The sequence below is a fragment of the Lucilia sericata genome, unplaced genomic scaffold (assembly GCF_015586225.1).
Source record: "Lucilia sericata isolate MDLA Ls3-8-SP2 unplaced genomic scaffold, ASM1558622v1 Contig000250F_arrow, whole genome shotgun sequence".
Lineage (NCBI taxonomy): Eukaryota > Metazoa > Arthropoda > Insecta > Diptera > Calliphoridae > Lucilia > Lucilia sericata.
This window is the reverse complement of record NW_023994276.1, coordinates 215,237-231,203: the sequence shown is the minus strand read 5'-3', so window position 1 is coordinate 231,203 and position 15,967 is coordinate 215,237. Positions and strand designations below refer to the sequence as shown.

General features: G+C 22.5%; 1 protein-coding gene across 3 annotated transcripts in view; it reads right to left on the bottom strand.

Annotated features, from left to right (window-relative positions):
* Nucleotides 1-7,094: 7,094 nt before the first annotated feature.
* Nucleotides 7,095-15,967, bottom strand: part of LOC119602731 (dual specificity protein phosphatase 13) — a 31,045-nt gene continuing 22,172 nt past the window's right edge. Inside the window, exons 2-6 of one of the 3 annotated variants that reach the window (XM_037954409.1) lie at nt 15,832-15,912; nt 11,480-11,661; nt 11,270-11,398; nt 7,705-7,829; nt 7,095-7,642 (exon numbers count right to left, since the gene is read on the bottom strand). In XM_037954409.1, the coding sequence (XP_037810337.1) occupies nt 7,437-7,642; nt 7,705-7,829; nt 11,270-11,398; nt 11,480-11,661; nt 15,832-15,912 (723 nt within the window). In that variant the 3' untranslated portion in view covers nt 7,095-7,436. The remainder of the gene's footprint in view (nt 7,643-7,704; nt 7,830-11,269; nt 11,399-11,479; nt 11,662-15,831; nt 15,913-15,967) is intronic. The other 2 variants (XM_037954410.1, XM_037954412.1) reach the window with 2 other exon arrangements.

The following is a 15,967-nucleotide window of genomic DNA, read 5'->3' as shown; positions in this document are numbered from 1 at the left end:
TAAAATTTAACTAGAAAACTATTTTAATAAAATTCTAATTTTATCTCGAAATTTTTTTTTTTAAACAAGTAATTAAAAATATTAAATTAAAACAAACTGTCATAAAAGTTCATTAGCACATAGGGGAATTTTTGTATTTGTCGTTTTTTATTTAAAGATTTTTAAAAACGATAAAAAAAACAAAGTCAATTTGACAGGTGAATTTTGAAATGTTGATCATATGAGTGTGTGTGTTTGTCTGCTTGAGACAGTGGTGGTTAGTAGTCAACTGTCAACTGTCATTTGTTTAGTGCTCTTGATGTGGTTGTTATTTCTTTTCTTACATGATTAATGAAGTTTTACAGGAATTTTGACAGTTAAATTAAAATTTATCAAAAAAATGTGAAAGAAAAAACGAAATTATCAAGAATTGTAAAATGTTTTCTTTATCATTTATAACGCTTCGCTGAGCTGTAGTTGAGAATTCGAAAAAATAAAATTAATATAAAAGAAGGCCTTTCTTAGACTGGACTTTGACATGGCTGGGTAAACTTGAGTCAAACAAGAATTTTGTTTGAGACAAGTGTGTCTTTTCAAATATTGTAGTCACTATTAATTGGTAGGCGTTAATATATTTTTTGTGGTGGTTTTATTAAATTTTTTCCCAAAGTTCCAATTAATGTTGTTGGTGTTTTTAAGCCTCTTTTTTTTTGTTTAATAAATTTCTAAATGTTTTATTAATTAAATGCTTGAAATTTTTGTTACAAACATTTTTGAATTTATGATTTGAAAATAACGCTTGTTCGGCTTCTTTTGTTAATTAGTGCTTTCTTAAATGCATTATAATTAAATTTTTATTAGTGTTTTCTTTTTTAATTTTCCTGTGAAAAATTTATCACTTTTAAAATAGATTTACAAATGTGTTATTAAAGAAATATGTAAAAATATTAGGAGGAATTTAAAAAAATATAGTTTTTCGACAGAAAATTAAAAAATATTGAAAAATTTTCTATAAAAAATTAAAAATATTGAAAAATTTTCTATAGAAAATCAAAAATATTGAAAAATGTCTATAGAAAATCAAAAATATTGAACAATTTTCTATAGAAAATTAAAAATATTGAAAAATTTTCTATAAAAAAATAAAAGTATAGAATAATTTTCTACAGAAATTTAAAAATATTGAAAAAATTTCTATAGAAAATTTAAAATATCGAACAATATTCTATAGAAAATCAAAAATATCGAACAATATTCTATAGAAGATAACAAATATTGAAAAATTTTTTATAGAAAATTAAAAATATTGAAAAATTTTCTATAGAAATTGAAAAATATTGAAAAATTTTCCATAGAAAATTAAAAATATTTTAAAAATTCCTATAGAAAATTGTAAATATCGATAAATTTTCTATAAAAAATTAAAAATATCAAACAATTTCTATAGAAAATCAAAAATATTAAATTTCTATTAAAAATTAAAAATATTGAAAAATTTTCTATAGAAAATTAAAAATATTAATAATTTTCTATAAAAAATTCAAAATATAAAAAATTATCTATAAAAAATTTAAAATATTTAATAATTTAAAATAAAAAAATTAAAATATTAAAAAATTTCTATAGAAAATAAAATATATTGAAAAATTTTTATAGAACATTAAAAATATTGATTCATTTTCTATAAAACATTAAAAATATTGATTCATTTTCTATAGAAAATTAAAATATTGAAAAATTTTCTATAGAAAATTAAAATATTGAAAAATTTTCTATAGAAAATTAAAAATATTGAAAAATTTTCTATAGAAAATTAAAAATATTGAAAAATTGTCTATAGAAAATTAAAAATATTGAAATATTTTCTATAGAAAATTAAAAATATTGAAATATTTTCTATAGAAAATCAAAAATATTGAAAAATTTTCTATAGAAAATCAAAAATATTGAAAATTTTCTATAGAAAATCAAAAATATTGAAAATTTTCTATAGAAAATCAAAAATATTGAAAATTTTCTATAGAAAATCAAAAATATTGAAAATTTTCTATAGAAAATCAAAAATATTGAAAATTTTCTATAGAAAATCAAAAATATTGAAAATTTTCTATAGAAAATCAAAAATATTGAAAATTTTCTATAGAAATAAAATATTGAAAATTTTCTATAGAAATTAAAAATATTGAAAAATTTTCTATAGAAAATTAAAAATATTGAAAAATTTTCTATAGAAAATTAAAAATATGGAAAAATTTTCTATAGAAAATTAAAAATATTGAAAAATTTTCTATAGAAAATTAAAAATATTGAAAAATTTTCTATAGAAAATTAAAAATATTGAAAAATTTTCTATAGAAAATTAAAAATATTGAAAAATTTTCTATAGAAAATTAAAAATATTGAAAAATTTTCTATAGAAAATTAAAAATATTGAAAAATTTTCTATAGAAAATTAAAAATATTGAAAAATTTTCTATAGAAAATTAAAAATATTGAAAAATTTTCTATAGAAAGTTAAAAATATTGAAAAATTTTCTATAGAAAATTAAAAATATTGAAAAATTTTCTATAGAAAATTAAAAATATTGAAAAATTTTCTATAAAAAATTTAAAATATTGAAAAATTTTCGATAGAAAATTAAAATATTGAAAAATTTTCGATAGAAAATTAAAAATATTGAAAAATTTTCGATAGAAAATTAAAAATATTGAAAAATTTTCTATAAAAAATTTAAAATATTGAAAAATTTTCTATAGAAAATTTAAAATATTGAGCATTGGATGATATTTCTTAATATATGCGATATAAATCGATCGATATAAAAGGGTTTTCACAAACTTTTGCTATGAAATGGAACATCAGATAGCGGTCTAGGTGTATACCCTTCACCTTCGTGAAAAGGGTATGAATGTCGTGTGCTTTACGTGAACATCTGCCATGTTGGCCTATTTCACGCTGGTCTTTTTCAACCACTGGGTGTGCTTCTGTGACGACTCACCACCGCCCCATTGTGTTTTTACATTCAGGTGGCAATTTACTTACGTATATGGAATTTTCGGTCCAGTATACGTACACTTTGCTCAAGTACTTGAGCTATTTAATCTCTGACCATTGCTGTCCCGTTGCTTAACTTCCGAGATGCAAAAACATCACTTCCGTTTACAACCACTCAGATGGTATGGACCCCAGATATCTTCCGGATCTAAATCTTCAATAATTCTGTCAGACATAATTTCTAGAAGTTTCCTATTGAAAATCAGCAAAATCGATCCATAAATAACGATAAGATATGGGCAAAAATCTGAGACTACCTCTGAAAATTTCCTCAACAAATTATAAATAAAAGCATAAAAAACAACAACAACGAGATAAAGCAGTAATATTTGGGTAATACAGCTTATATTTGTTTGAGGATGATAACACAGTGCATTTGTTGGTGGATAGGTACAACAGTTACTATTTCTTTCTGAGCTAATACAGTTTATATTGGTTTTCCTTTCAAACCAACCTAACTTTTTAGTTTCTATAGAAGTTATTTATAAGTTTTAGTCTCTATGGAAAACTTATTAACTTCCTTTAGTCTTTAGAGTAAAGTTTTCTATAACCTTTAAACTCTATAACTATCAATAATTTTCTTTTTCTATAAAATTCTTAAACAAGATTTTGAAATAAAACTCCATTAGGTTTTTTCATTTGGTTCTTTTTTTGATTTTTTTTTTTCAGATATATAATTTTTTTTTTTAATTTTTTTTATTTATAAAATATGAAACATTTAAATCTTTTTTGACTTTATAATTCAGTTAGTTTTTAAGTGATGCTCAGTTATAAATAGTTTTTTTTCAATTATTATTTAATGCCTTTAAAATGTTATTTGTCTCTTTAATTATTGCATTTAATTTTGTTTAATTTGTTGAAAATGTTTAGATTTTTTTGTTTAGAAACACTACCATGAGTAAATACTTTGTGTACAGGATTTTTTGATTTTAGTTTTAAAAGTTTAATGCATTTTGTTTTCTTTATTGTTAAATACTTAATTAAGGCTTTCATTGTTTTATTTTGAGATTAAAAAAACTCTTTTTGTTCGTTTGTTAAGTTCATAAGAAAATTTGATCTCAAGTTTTTTTGGTTTGAAAGCTGTCATTTTGTTTAAAATTAAAAATGCTTAAAATTTACTGACTAATTTTAAATAATTTTTTTCTTAAAATAAATTCTAGATATTCAGCAGAATTTTTAAATTTTTTTAAATTTAAAAAACTTAATCCATGGAAATCAAACAAACAAAATAATGGAATAATTATTAAATAAAAATATTAATTTTTATACAAAATTAAAAATATTGAAATATTTTCTAGAGAAAATTAAAAAAATAATGAAAAATTTTCTATACAAGATTAAAAATTTTAAAAAACTTTCTAAGAAAATTCAAAATATTGAAATATTTTCTATAGAAAATTAAGAATAATTAAACATTTCTATAGAAAATTAAAAATATTGAAAAATTTTCTATAGAAAATTCAAAATATTGAATAAATTTCTATTAAAAATTAAAAAAATTTAAAAATTTTCTATAGAAAATTCTAAATATAGAAAATTTTTCTAGAGAAAACTAAAAAATACCGAAAAATTTTTATAGAAAATTTAAAAAATTGAAAAATTTTTTATAGAAAATTAAAAATATTGAAAATATTTCTATAGAAAATTAAAAATATTGAAAAATTTTCTATAGAAAATTAAAAATATTGAAAAATTTTCTATAGAAAATTAAAAATATTGAAAAATTTTCTTTAGAAAATTAAAAATATTGAAATTTTCTATAGAAAATTAAAAATATTGAACAATTTTCTATAGAAAATTAAAAATATTGAAATATTTTCTATAAAAAAATTCAAAATATTGAAAAATTTTCTAGAGAAAATTAAAAATATTGAAAAATTTTCTACAGAAAATTAAAAATATTGAACATATTTTTATAGAAAATTAAAAAAAATTGAAAAACTCTCTATAGAATATTCAAAATATTGAAATATTTTCTATAAAAAATTCAAAATATTAAACAATTTTCTAGAGAAAATTAAAAATATTGAAAAATTTTCTACAGAAAATTAAAAATATTGAACATATTTTTATAGAAAATTAAAAATATTGCAAAATTTTCTAGAGAAAATTAAAAAAATTTACCATTTTTTTATAGAAAATTAAAAATATTGAAAAATTTTCTATAGAATATTCAAAATATTGAAAAATTTTCTAGGGAAAATTCAAAATATTGAAAATATTTCTATAGAAAAATCAAAATATTGAAAAATTTTCTAGAGAAAATTAAAAATATTGAAACATTTTCTATAGAAAATTAAAATATACTATAGAAATTAAAAATATTGAAAATATTTCTATAGAAAAATCAAAATATTGAAAAATTTTCTAGAGAAAATTAAAAATATTGAATAATTTTCTGGAGAAAATAAAAAATATTGAAAATTTAAAAAAAAAAACTAAAAATATTTAAAAATTTTCTGTAGATAATTCAAAATATTGAAAAATTTTCTATTGAAAATTCAAAATATTGAAAATTTTTCTATAGAAAATTAAAAATATTGAAACATTTTCTATAGAAAATTAAAATATTCTATAGAAATTAAAAATATTGAAAATATTTCTAAAATATTGAAAAATTTTCTAGAGAAAATTAAAAATATTGAATAATTTTCTGGAGAAAACAAAAATTATTGAAAATTTAAAAAAAAAACTAAAAATATTTAAAAATTTTCTATTGAAAATTCGAAATATTGAAAATTTTTCTAGAGAAAATTAAAAATATTGATACATTTTCTATAGAAAATTTAAATATTGTATAGAAATTAAAAATATTGAAAAATTTTCTATAAAAAATTTGAAATATTGAAAATTTTTTCTATAGAAAATTCAAAATATTGAAAAATTTTCTAGAGAAAATTAAAAATATTGAAAAATTTTCTTGAGAAAATTAAAAATATTGACAATATTTCTATAGAAATTAAAAATAAAAATAGAAAATTCCAAATATTGAAAAATTTTCTAGAGAAATTTAAAAATATTGAAAGTATTTCTATAGAAAATTCTAAATAATGAAAAATTTTCTAGAGAAAATTAAAAATATTGAAAATTTTGTATAGAAAATTAAAAATATTGAAAATTTTGTATAGAAAATTAAAAATATTGAAAACTTTGTATAGAAAATTAAAAAAATTCAAATTTTCTAGAGAAAACTTAAAATATTAAAATATTTTCTGGAGAAAACTTAAATAATTGAAAAATTTTTAGAGAAAACTAAAAATATTGAAAAATTTTCTAGAAAAAACTAAAAATATTGAAAAGTTTTCTATATAAAATTCAAGATATTTAAAAATTTTCTAGAGAAATTTATAAATATTGAAAATATTTCTATAGAAAATTTAAAATATTGAAACATTTTCTATATAAAATTCAAAATATTGAAAACTTTTCTATAAAAAATTATTAATAACTTTGATTCGAGATTCAAAAGTTGTTGGTAGTTTACTTTTCGATAACATTTAGTCTCTATAGAAAATTTATCAATAACTTTTAGTTAGAAACTTTATCTATGGCTTTTAGGCTCTATAGAAAAGTTATAACAATATCATTTTAGTTATCGTTAAATTTTAGTCTCTATATAAAGTTAATCAAAAGTTATTGGTTTCGACATCGACAATTTTTTTTTTCTACAGAAAATTAAAATGTTGATCTTTCTATGGACAATAAAAATTAATTAACTTAAGTTTAAGAAATTTTCCAGATTTTTATATTCCCCCATTTTGCAGCACCAAAAAAAAAAAAACGTCTGCAAATTAATAATTTTGTAACCAAATAAATAGATAACTTTTTCTTTAAATGTTTCCATTAGTATATAATTAATATAATTTTATTGGTTTTTTTATTTTCTTTTTCATATTTTTGATTTTTTCATTAAATTATAATAATAATACAAAAAGAATTTTATTGTTAATAATATTAATATTAATTATAATAATATAATAAGTATATACTCATATATAATATACTACAAAGAAAAATTTTGTTTTTTATTAGATTTGTTGGTTTTTTGTTTTTCTTCTTAAGATTTATAAAATAAGTTCAAAAGATCGTTTTTTGTTTAACGGTTCAATTAAGTAGCAGTCCAGTTATGCAGTCCGTAAGTCCGTCGTTAAAAGTCTATTTAGATTATTTAGAATTTGTCTCTACTTTTTATAAATGGTCTCTGATTACTGATTTCTATATTTATTATCACTATATAAATTTCAGTTTTATTTTTTATTTAAATATATAAACCTAGTTTGATTTTGTTTTTTAATAATATTGTTTCTCTGAATATATGGTTCAATTGAATTGAGTTGGTTTCTTTGGTTATTGTTGTTGCTGTTATTGTTTTATATAATGTTATTATGATTTGTTCGGGTTCTTAAAATGGATATAGATTTTTACGTCTCAGTTCCATGTCTAAATCAGCCAATTGCTGTAGGAAACCATCATTTGGATGAATATCACGGCGCATGCGTACAGTGCGTATAGCATCAACCGCTGACATTTTACGACAGATCATCAAATAGGCCAAAACACAGGTGGCTGAACGGGACACGCCCACCAAGCAATGAACTAAGACTTTGCCTGGAAAAAGGGAAGAAAATTAAAATTTAAGAAAAACTAATTTTCTTTTTCATTAAACTCACCTCCACCACTGATGGCACTGTCAATAAATTTGGCCGCCACGTAGAAATAACGTGAAATATCGGTTGTAGGAGCATCAATCATTGGAAAGCCCATATATCTGAAAACAGTGTCTTTGTTTTTCCTTCTACACACATTTTTATTTATAAAATTTGATTTTATGAATGTTTTACACAGATGTTAAAGGTGCAAATGTTGTAATAAAATCAAAAAGAAAAATGTTCTCAAGTGCCGTAATTACAAAGCAAATGAAAATTTTCGAAATGAAAATAAAAGTTTTATTTCAAACGTTTTTGGTGTAGTGATGGTGAAAATCCGCAGACAAAGTAATTTTGAAAAAAATGTTAGAAATTGTGTTTGTAAATTTTCAATCAAAAATCAATTAAAGCCAAATAAGAGGGGAAAGAAGCGCTGAACACAGATGTAAAATGATAAGCAGAGTGAAATGTTTTCTGAAATGTCAAAAAAGAGTTATCGACAAATGTTAGTCTCCTTAGAAAAGTTACTGTGTTGGTCTCTGTTGAATAGTTATCGATTAATTTTAATCATTATTTTTTAAAGAATAGTTTATCTGAAGGAAGTTATTTATAAATTTTCTGTTACGTATAAAATTTATGTATAATTTTTCTATATGAAATCGATAACCTTTTTATATAGACAAGTTATCGATATTTAAAAAAAAAAATTATCGATTATTATGTAGTTATCGATATCTTTTGTTCCTTATAAAAAAGTAATCGATAACTTTTATTCAGTATAGAAAAGTTTTCGATAACTTTTGTTCTATTTAGAAAAGTTGTCGATAATTTTTGTTCTTTATAGAAAAGCTCTTGAAAGACTAGACTATAGACTAGACTATAGACTAGACTATAGACTGGACTATAGACTAGACTATAGACTAGACTATAGACTAAACTATAGACTAGACTATAGACTAGACTATAGACTAAACTATAGACTAGACTATAGACTAGACTATAGACTAGACTATAGACTAGACTATAGACTAGAATATAGACTAGACTATAGACTAGACTATAGACTAGACTATAGACTAGACTATAGACTAGACTATAGACTAGACTAGACTAGACTATAGGCTAGACTATAGACTAGACTATAGACTAGACTATAAACTAGACTATAGACTAAACTATAGACTAGACTATAGACTAGACTATAGACTAGACTATAGGCTAGACTATAGCCTAGACTATAGACTTGACTATAGACTAGACTATAAACTAGACTATAGACTAGACTATAGACTAGACTATAGGACTATAGACTAGACTATAGACTAGACTATAGACTAGACTATAGACTATACTGACTAGACTATAGACTAGACTATAGACTAGACTATAGACTAGACTATAGACTAGACTATAGACTAGACTATAGACTAGACTATAGACTAGACTATAGACTAGACTATAGACTAGACTATAGACTAGACTATAGACTAGACTATAGACTAGACTATAGACTAGACTATAGACTAGACTATAGACTAGACTATAGACTAGACTATAGACTAGACTATAGACTAGACTATAGACTAGACTATAGACTAGACTATAGACTAGACTATAGACTAGACTATAGACTAGACTATAGACTAGACTATAGACTAGACTATAGACTAGACTATAGACTAGACTATAGACTAGACTATAGACTAGACTATAGACTAGACTATAGACTAGACTATAGACTAGACTATAGACTAGACTATAGACTAGACTATAGACTAGACTATAGACTAGACTATAGACTAGACTATAGACTAGACTATAGACTAGACTATAGACTAGACTATAGACTAGACTATAGACTAGACTATAGACTAGACTATAGACTAGACTATAGACTAGACTATAGACTAGACTATAGACTAGACTATAGACTAGACTATAGACTAGACTATAGACTAGACTATAGACTAGACTATAGACTAGACTATAGACTAGACTATAGACTAGACTATAGACTAGACTATAGACTAGACTATAGACTAGACTAGACTACTATAGACTAGACTATAGACTAGACTATAGACTAGACTATAGACTAGACTATAGACTAGACTATAGACTAGACTATAGACTAGACTATAGACTAGACTATAGACTAGACTATAGACTAGACTATAGACTAGACTATAGACTAGACTATAGACTAGACTATAGACTAGACTATAGACTAGACTAGACTAGACTATAGACTAGACTATAGACTAGACTATAGACTAGACTAGACTAGACTATAGACTAGACTATAGACTAGACTATAGACTAGACTATAGACTAGACTATAGACTAGACTATAGACTAGACTATAGACTAGACTATAGACTAGACTATAGACTAGACTATAGACTAGACTATAGACTAGACTATAGACTAGACTATAGACTAGACTATAGACTAGACTATAGACTAGACTATAGACTAGACTATAGACTAGACTATAGACTAGACTAGACTATAAACTTGAACAAAAATGATCGATAACTTTTCTATACAGATCAGAAATTATCGATAACTTTCTATACAGAAAAAGATATCGATAACATTTGTTTCGATAACCTTGTTTACAGAAAAATTAACGATAACTGGTTATCTGTGCAGAAAATGTATCGATAACTTTTAAATATTATGGGGAACTTATGGATAACATGTTATCTATGTAGGAAGGCTATCGATAACTTGTATTTCCTATTTCTCTATAAGAAAAAAGTTATTATTAATTTCTAAACTCGATAATTTTTATTCTGCTTAAAAATGTTATAGATAATCACTATTCTCTATAGAAATCATATCGCAAAATTTTATTCTCAATAGAAAAGTTCAATAACTTTTTTTGTCTATAATTTTTATTCTGTGTAAAAAAGCTCTCGATAACTTTTTGTCTCTATAGAAAAGTCTGCGATAACATTTAATCCTTACAGAAAATCGATAACTTTAAATTGTATTGTTAATAGAAAAGTTATTGGTAACATTTATTTTATATAGACAAGTAATCGATAACTTGTGTTCTTTATAAAATAGTTTCCGATAACTTCTTATCTCTATATAAAAGTCTTTAATTACTTTTAGTCTTTTTAGAATAGGAATCGATGGCTTTAAGACTCCATTGAAGAAATGCCGATAAACTTCAGTGTCTATAGAAAAGACTTCGATGCATTTTGCATCTTTTAGGTTAGTTATCGATAACTTTTAGTATATGTAAAAAAAGTAATGACAATGTTAGTCTTTAATGAAAATTTAGCAACAAATTTCAGTCTCTTCTCTTCTCGGAAAGGTTATCGATTACTTTTAGTGTCTATAGAAAAGTTTGCAATAACTTTTAGATTCTATACCAAAAGTTATCGAAAACTTTAAGTCTCTTAAGTCCCTCTTCGATTAAAATTTATACTTCCCCTTCATTTCTTCTATAACTCCTCTATTTGATTATTAAATGCGTTGCAATGTGAAAATGTATAAATAAATAAATCCTTGAACATGGAATGGGTTGGATATGCAATGAACAATATGAATGGAGATGGGTGCATGAATGTCATACCTAATACTTGGCATATCACGATAGTAACTGTGCCCTGTATCGACCTGACCATAACGACAACCTTCGGCGGCATTTAAAACATGTGTAATGCCCATCATACGCAGGTATGTTTTATTTTTAGCAGCAGCTCTAAGGAAGGTGAAAATAAACATTTTAACATTTTAATTAACCTTCAGTTCAGAGCCACGTTGGCCTTCTTCTTTAACTTACGCATCACCAATATAGATGCCTGGATAAACTTCATCACAATCCACATCGTGTATGGCGCATTCTGACCTTCTGAGGCCGGGCAATGTGCGGCAGGGTGTCATCGTATAGTGCAATACACGTTGCAATTGACGTCCTGTGGTGTGTTCACTTGAAGAGGCTGCTGACTCCAGACGGCTGGGCGACTGCAAAAAAATACATATAGAAATACCAAACACACATTAGTAATAAATCCAAGTAAAATAAATAGAATCTCATTATTATCTTATTGTTTAGTTATTTATATAGTTTTAGTGGTCTTGCGAAATGCCTTGACTTTTAAGTAATGAATGTGTGAAAATGTGAATTTTGTTGTTTAGAGAAAATATGAATGAATGCCAGCCAGGACAATAAAAGGATTTTCACACACACACACACATACTAAAACAAACATGCCGAAGCAAGCAGCAACAATAACAATAACAAGAACAATACATAGCATACATAGTTCCTTAATATAACAAAAATAATGCGGTCTTAAGCCCTTCATTTATAAATTCAATGTTAGTGGTTGAGATTTCAAAACCATTGTACTTGAAAGTAATTAATGACTGAGTGACTGACGATAATATTTACTGTGATTGTTTTATTTATATTTTCCATTATTTTTTTTTTCTGCTTATAAGTAGTTTTCTTTTAAAATGTCATTTTAAAAGTTTTCAAGATTTTTTTCCTATAAATATTGAGTCCTTGAACTATTATGGGCAGAAAGAAAACTTGTTTTCATAGCCTGTGTTTTTATGGTATAAAAAGTAAGAAAAACATGTTTAAGCAAGTAAAACAATATTTAATGGCGCCATTTTTTGTTTACAACACGAATCCTGTCATTAAATACTTGTCATTATGCGGGACGCGTGTGGGTTTCTATTATAATTAAAATAAAAGTTAAATGAATAATTTTAACTTATTAATGGTTTTTTATAGATCGCAAAGTTTTAACATTATCTTTTTGGGATACAATTGGAATAGGGATAAGTTGATATTTTTGAAACAAGGCGACAGATATTTTAAATGTCATATTAATGTTGATAACTTGAGAAAAAATCGAAAATTTTTTTTAATTTTTTTGAATATTTTAAATTTTCTATTAAAGATTTTTTAATATTTTTAATTTCCGTAGAAAATTTTTCAATATCTATAATTTTATATAGAAAATATTTCAATAGTATAGAAAATTGTTCAATATTTTGAACTTTATAGACAATTTTTCAATATATTTATAATTTTCCATTGAACATTTTTCAATATTTATAATTTTCTATAGAAAATTTTTCAATATTTTCAGTTTTCTATAGAAAATTGTTCAATATTTTGAACTTTTTTTAGAAAATTTTTCAATATTTATTTTCTCTATGGAAAATTGTTCAATATTTTCAGTTTTCTATAGAAAATTTTTCAATATATTCAGTTTTCTATAGAAAATTGTTCAATAATTTCAGTTTTCTATAGAAAATTGTTCAATATTTTCAGTTTTCTATTAAAAATTGTTCAATATTTTCAGTTTTCTATTAAAAATTGTTCAATATTATCAGTTTTCTATAGACAATTTTATAATATTTTCAGTTTACTATAGAAAATTGTTCAATATTTTCAGTTTTCTATTAAAAATTGTTCAATATTTTAAGTTTTCTATAGAAAATTGTTCAATATTTTCAGTTTTCTACAGAAAATTGTTCAATATTTAAAGTTTTCTATAGAAAATTGTTCAATAATTTCAGTTTTCTATAGAAAATTGTTCAATATTTTCAGTTTTCTATAGAAAATTGTTCAATATTTCAGTTTTCTATAGAAAATTGTTCAATGTTTTTAGTTTTCTATAGAAAATTGTTCAATAATTTCAGTTTACTATAGAAATTTGTTCAATATTTTCAGTTTTCTATTAAAAATTGTTCAATATTTTCAGTTTTCTATTAAAAATTGTTCAATATTTTCAGTTTTCTATAGAAAATTTTTCAATATTTACAATTTTCTATAAAAAATTTTTCAATATTTATAATTTTCAATAGAAAATTGTTCAATATTTTGAGTTTTCTATAGAAAATTGTTCAATATTTTTAGTATTCTATAGCAAATTGTTCAATATTTTGAGTTTTCTATAGAAAATTGTTCAATATTTTCAGTTTTCTACAGTAAATTGTTCAATATTTTCAGTTTTCTATAGAAAATTTTTCAATATTTTAAATTTTCTATATAAAATTGTTCAATATTTTAAATTTTCTATATAAAATTGTTCAATATTTTCAGTTTTCTATAGAAAATTGTTCAATATTTTTAGTTTTCTATAGAAAATTGTTCAATATTTTCAGTTTTCTATAGAAAATTGTTCAATATTTTAAGTTCTCTATAGAAAATTTTTCAATATTTGAAGTTTACTATAGGAAATATGCAATATTTTCAGTTTTCTATAGAAAATTGTTCAATATTTTGAGTTTTCTATAGAAAATTGTTCAGTATTTTCAGTTTTCTATAGAAAATTGTTAAATATTTCTATTCTCTATAGAAAATTTTTTAATATTTATAATTTTTTTTATGAAAAATTGTTCAATATTTATAAATTTCTATGCAAAATTGTTCAATATTTTCAGTTTTCTATAGAAAATTTTTCAATATTTTTATTCCCTATAGAAAATTTTTCAATATTTTGAATTTTCTTTAGAAAAATTTTAAATATTTTGAACTTTATATAGAAAATTGTTCAAAATTTTAAACTTTCTATAGAAAATTGTTTGACATTTTCAGTTTTCTATAGAAAATTGTTCAATATTTAAAGTTATCTATAGAAAGTTATTCAATATTTAAAGTTTTCTTTAGAAACATATTTAATATTTTCAACTTTTTATGGAAAATTCCTCAATATTTTATTATATAGAAAATTTTTTAATATTTATAATTTTTTATAGAAAATTGTTCAATATTTTGAATTTTATATAGAAAATCATTCAAAATTTTGAATTTTCTATAGAAAATGTTTCAATTCTTTGAACTTCCTATAGAAAATTGTTCAATATTTTGAACTTTCTATAAAAATTTTTCAAAATTAAAAAAATTCTATAGAAATTTTGTCAATATTTCGATTTTTTATATATTTTTTTTATATTCACTATAGAAAATTTTTCAATATTTTAGCCTCTCATCTGATTTTAATCTTAATTTGAACTTTTTCTTAAGAAAATGTATCGATTATTTGAAAAAAAAAACTATAACAATAAAAGAACTTACAAATTTTGCTATAGAAAAAAAATGTAAAAATTTTTTTTTCTAAATTTAACACACGTAAAAATTGCATTCACTTTCACTTTCCTTTGTGATATTTTCTTTTTGTGTGCAATTGACCCTGAAGAGCATTTTAATGTGCTTTTAACATTAAAAAACTACATTAATTTGTTGGTTTTTATTTTTGTTTTATTGCAAATTAATTTCTATGGCAGAAACAAACACGTAGAAAAAAAACTTTTTGAATTAAAAATCAAAACGTAAATAAAAGTTGTGTTATTTTCTTCGTGTTTTTTGGTGGCATTTAAAGAATCTGATTTTATTTAATGCGACAATTTATGTGAAACATTTTTTTTTTTTTTTTTTTTTTTGGTTTTGCATTATTTGGCTAAAAGCCAACATGTGACAAATACTTACAGCAACAACGAAATTACAACAATCATAGTTAGTTAATTATATGCAAAAGAATTCTATTTAAACCGAAAAAAAGACCCTGACGGTAAAAAAGTTAAAAAGCGACAAAAAGACATGTGTTGTATTATTTGTACAAGTCACCAACATCTCCTTGAATTTTTAGACAAAAGGCCAGATATTATTAAGCCAATTAGTGGTGGTGGTGGTGGGAGGGTAGACAATACAAAAAAAAAGAACTGTTAAAAGATTACAGCAAACAAATACAATTGACATTTAGACAAGGTAAATGGTAAAGCAAAAAAAGAAAACGGTGTAGGTTAGACATGAGTATTGTTTTTACACATTTACAAGTCTTTATTTGCATTTAGTTATATATTTAGCGCCTAAAAGTAGACTTTAGTTATTTTTAATATTTTAAGCCTAATAATAGGCTAAACAAATAAAAAGCAAGCAAGCGAGCAAACGAACAAGCAGCAGTTAAAAGACAACACAAATGCAAATGTATTCAAGCAGCAGCAATTGTAAATGGCAGACATTTAAAAATAACAACAACAATTAAAACAAAATAAGTCTCAAAATAACAACAACAACAATAGTAGTAAAGGTAGTAAACACCCAACACTTATCAAGGTTTTAATTTTACTTTCTAATTATAATTAATATTTTTAAAACAAATTTCCATTTCCAACCTGATAATACAAAGAACTGTATCTATCACCAATACTACTGGCTGTAGAATATCTATCAGCGGAGTATCTATCACTGCCAAGCTGTAATATAAATAAATTAAACATCATAATTATACCAATTGTTTTAAAAATAGTT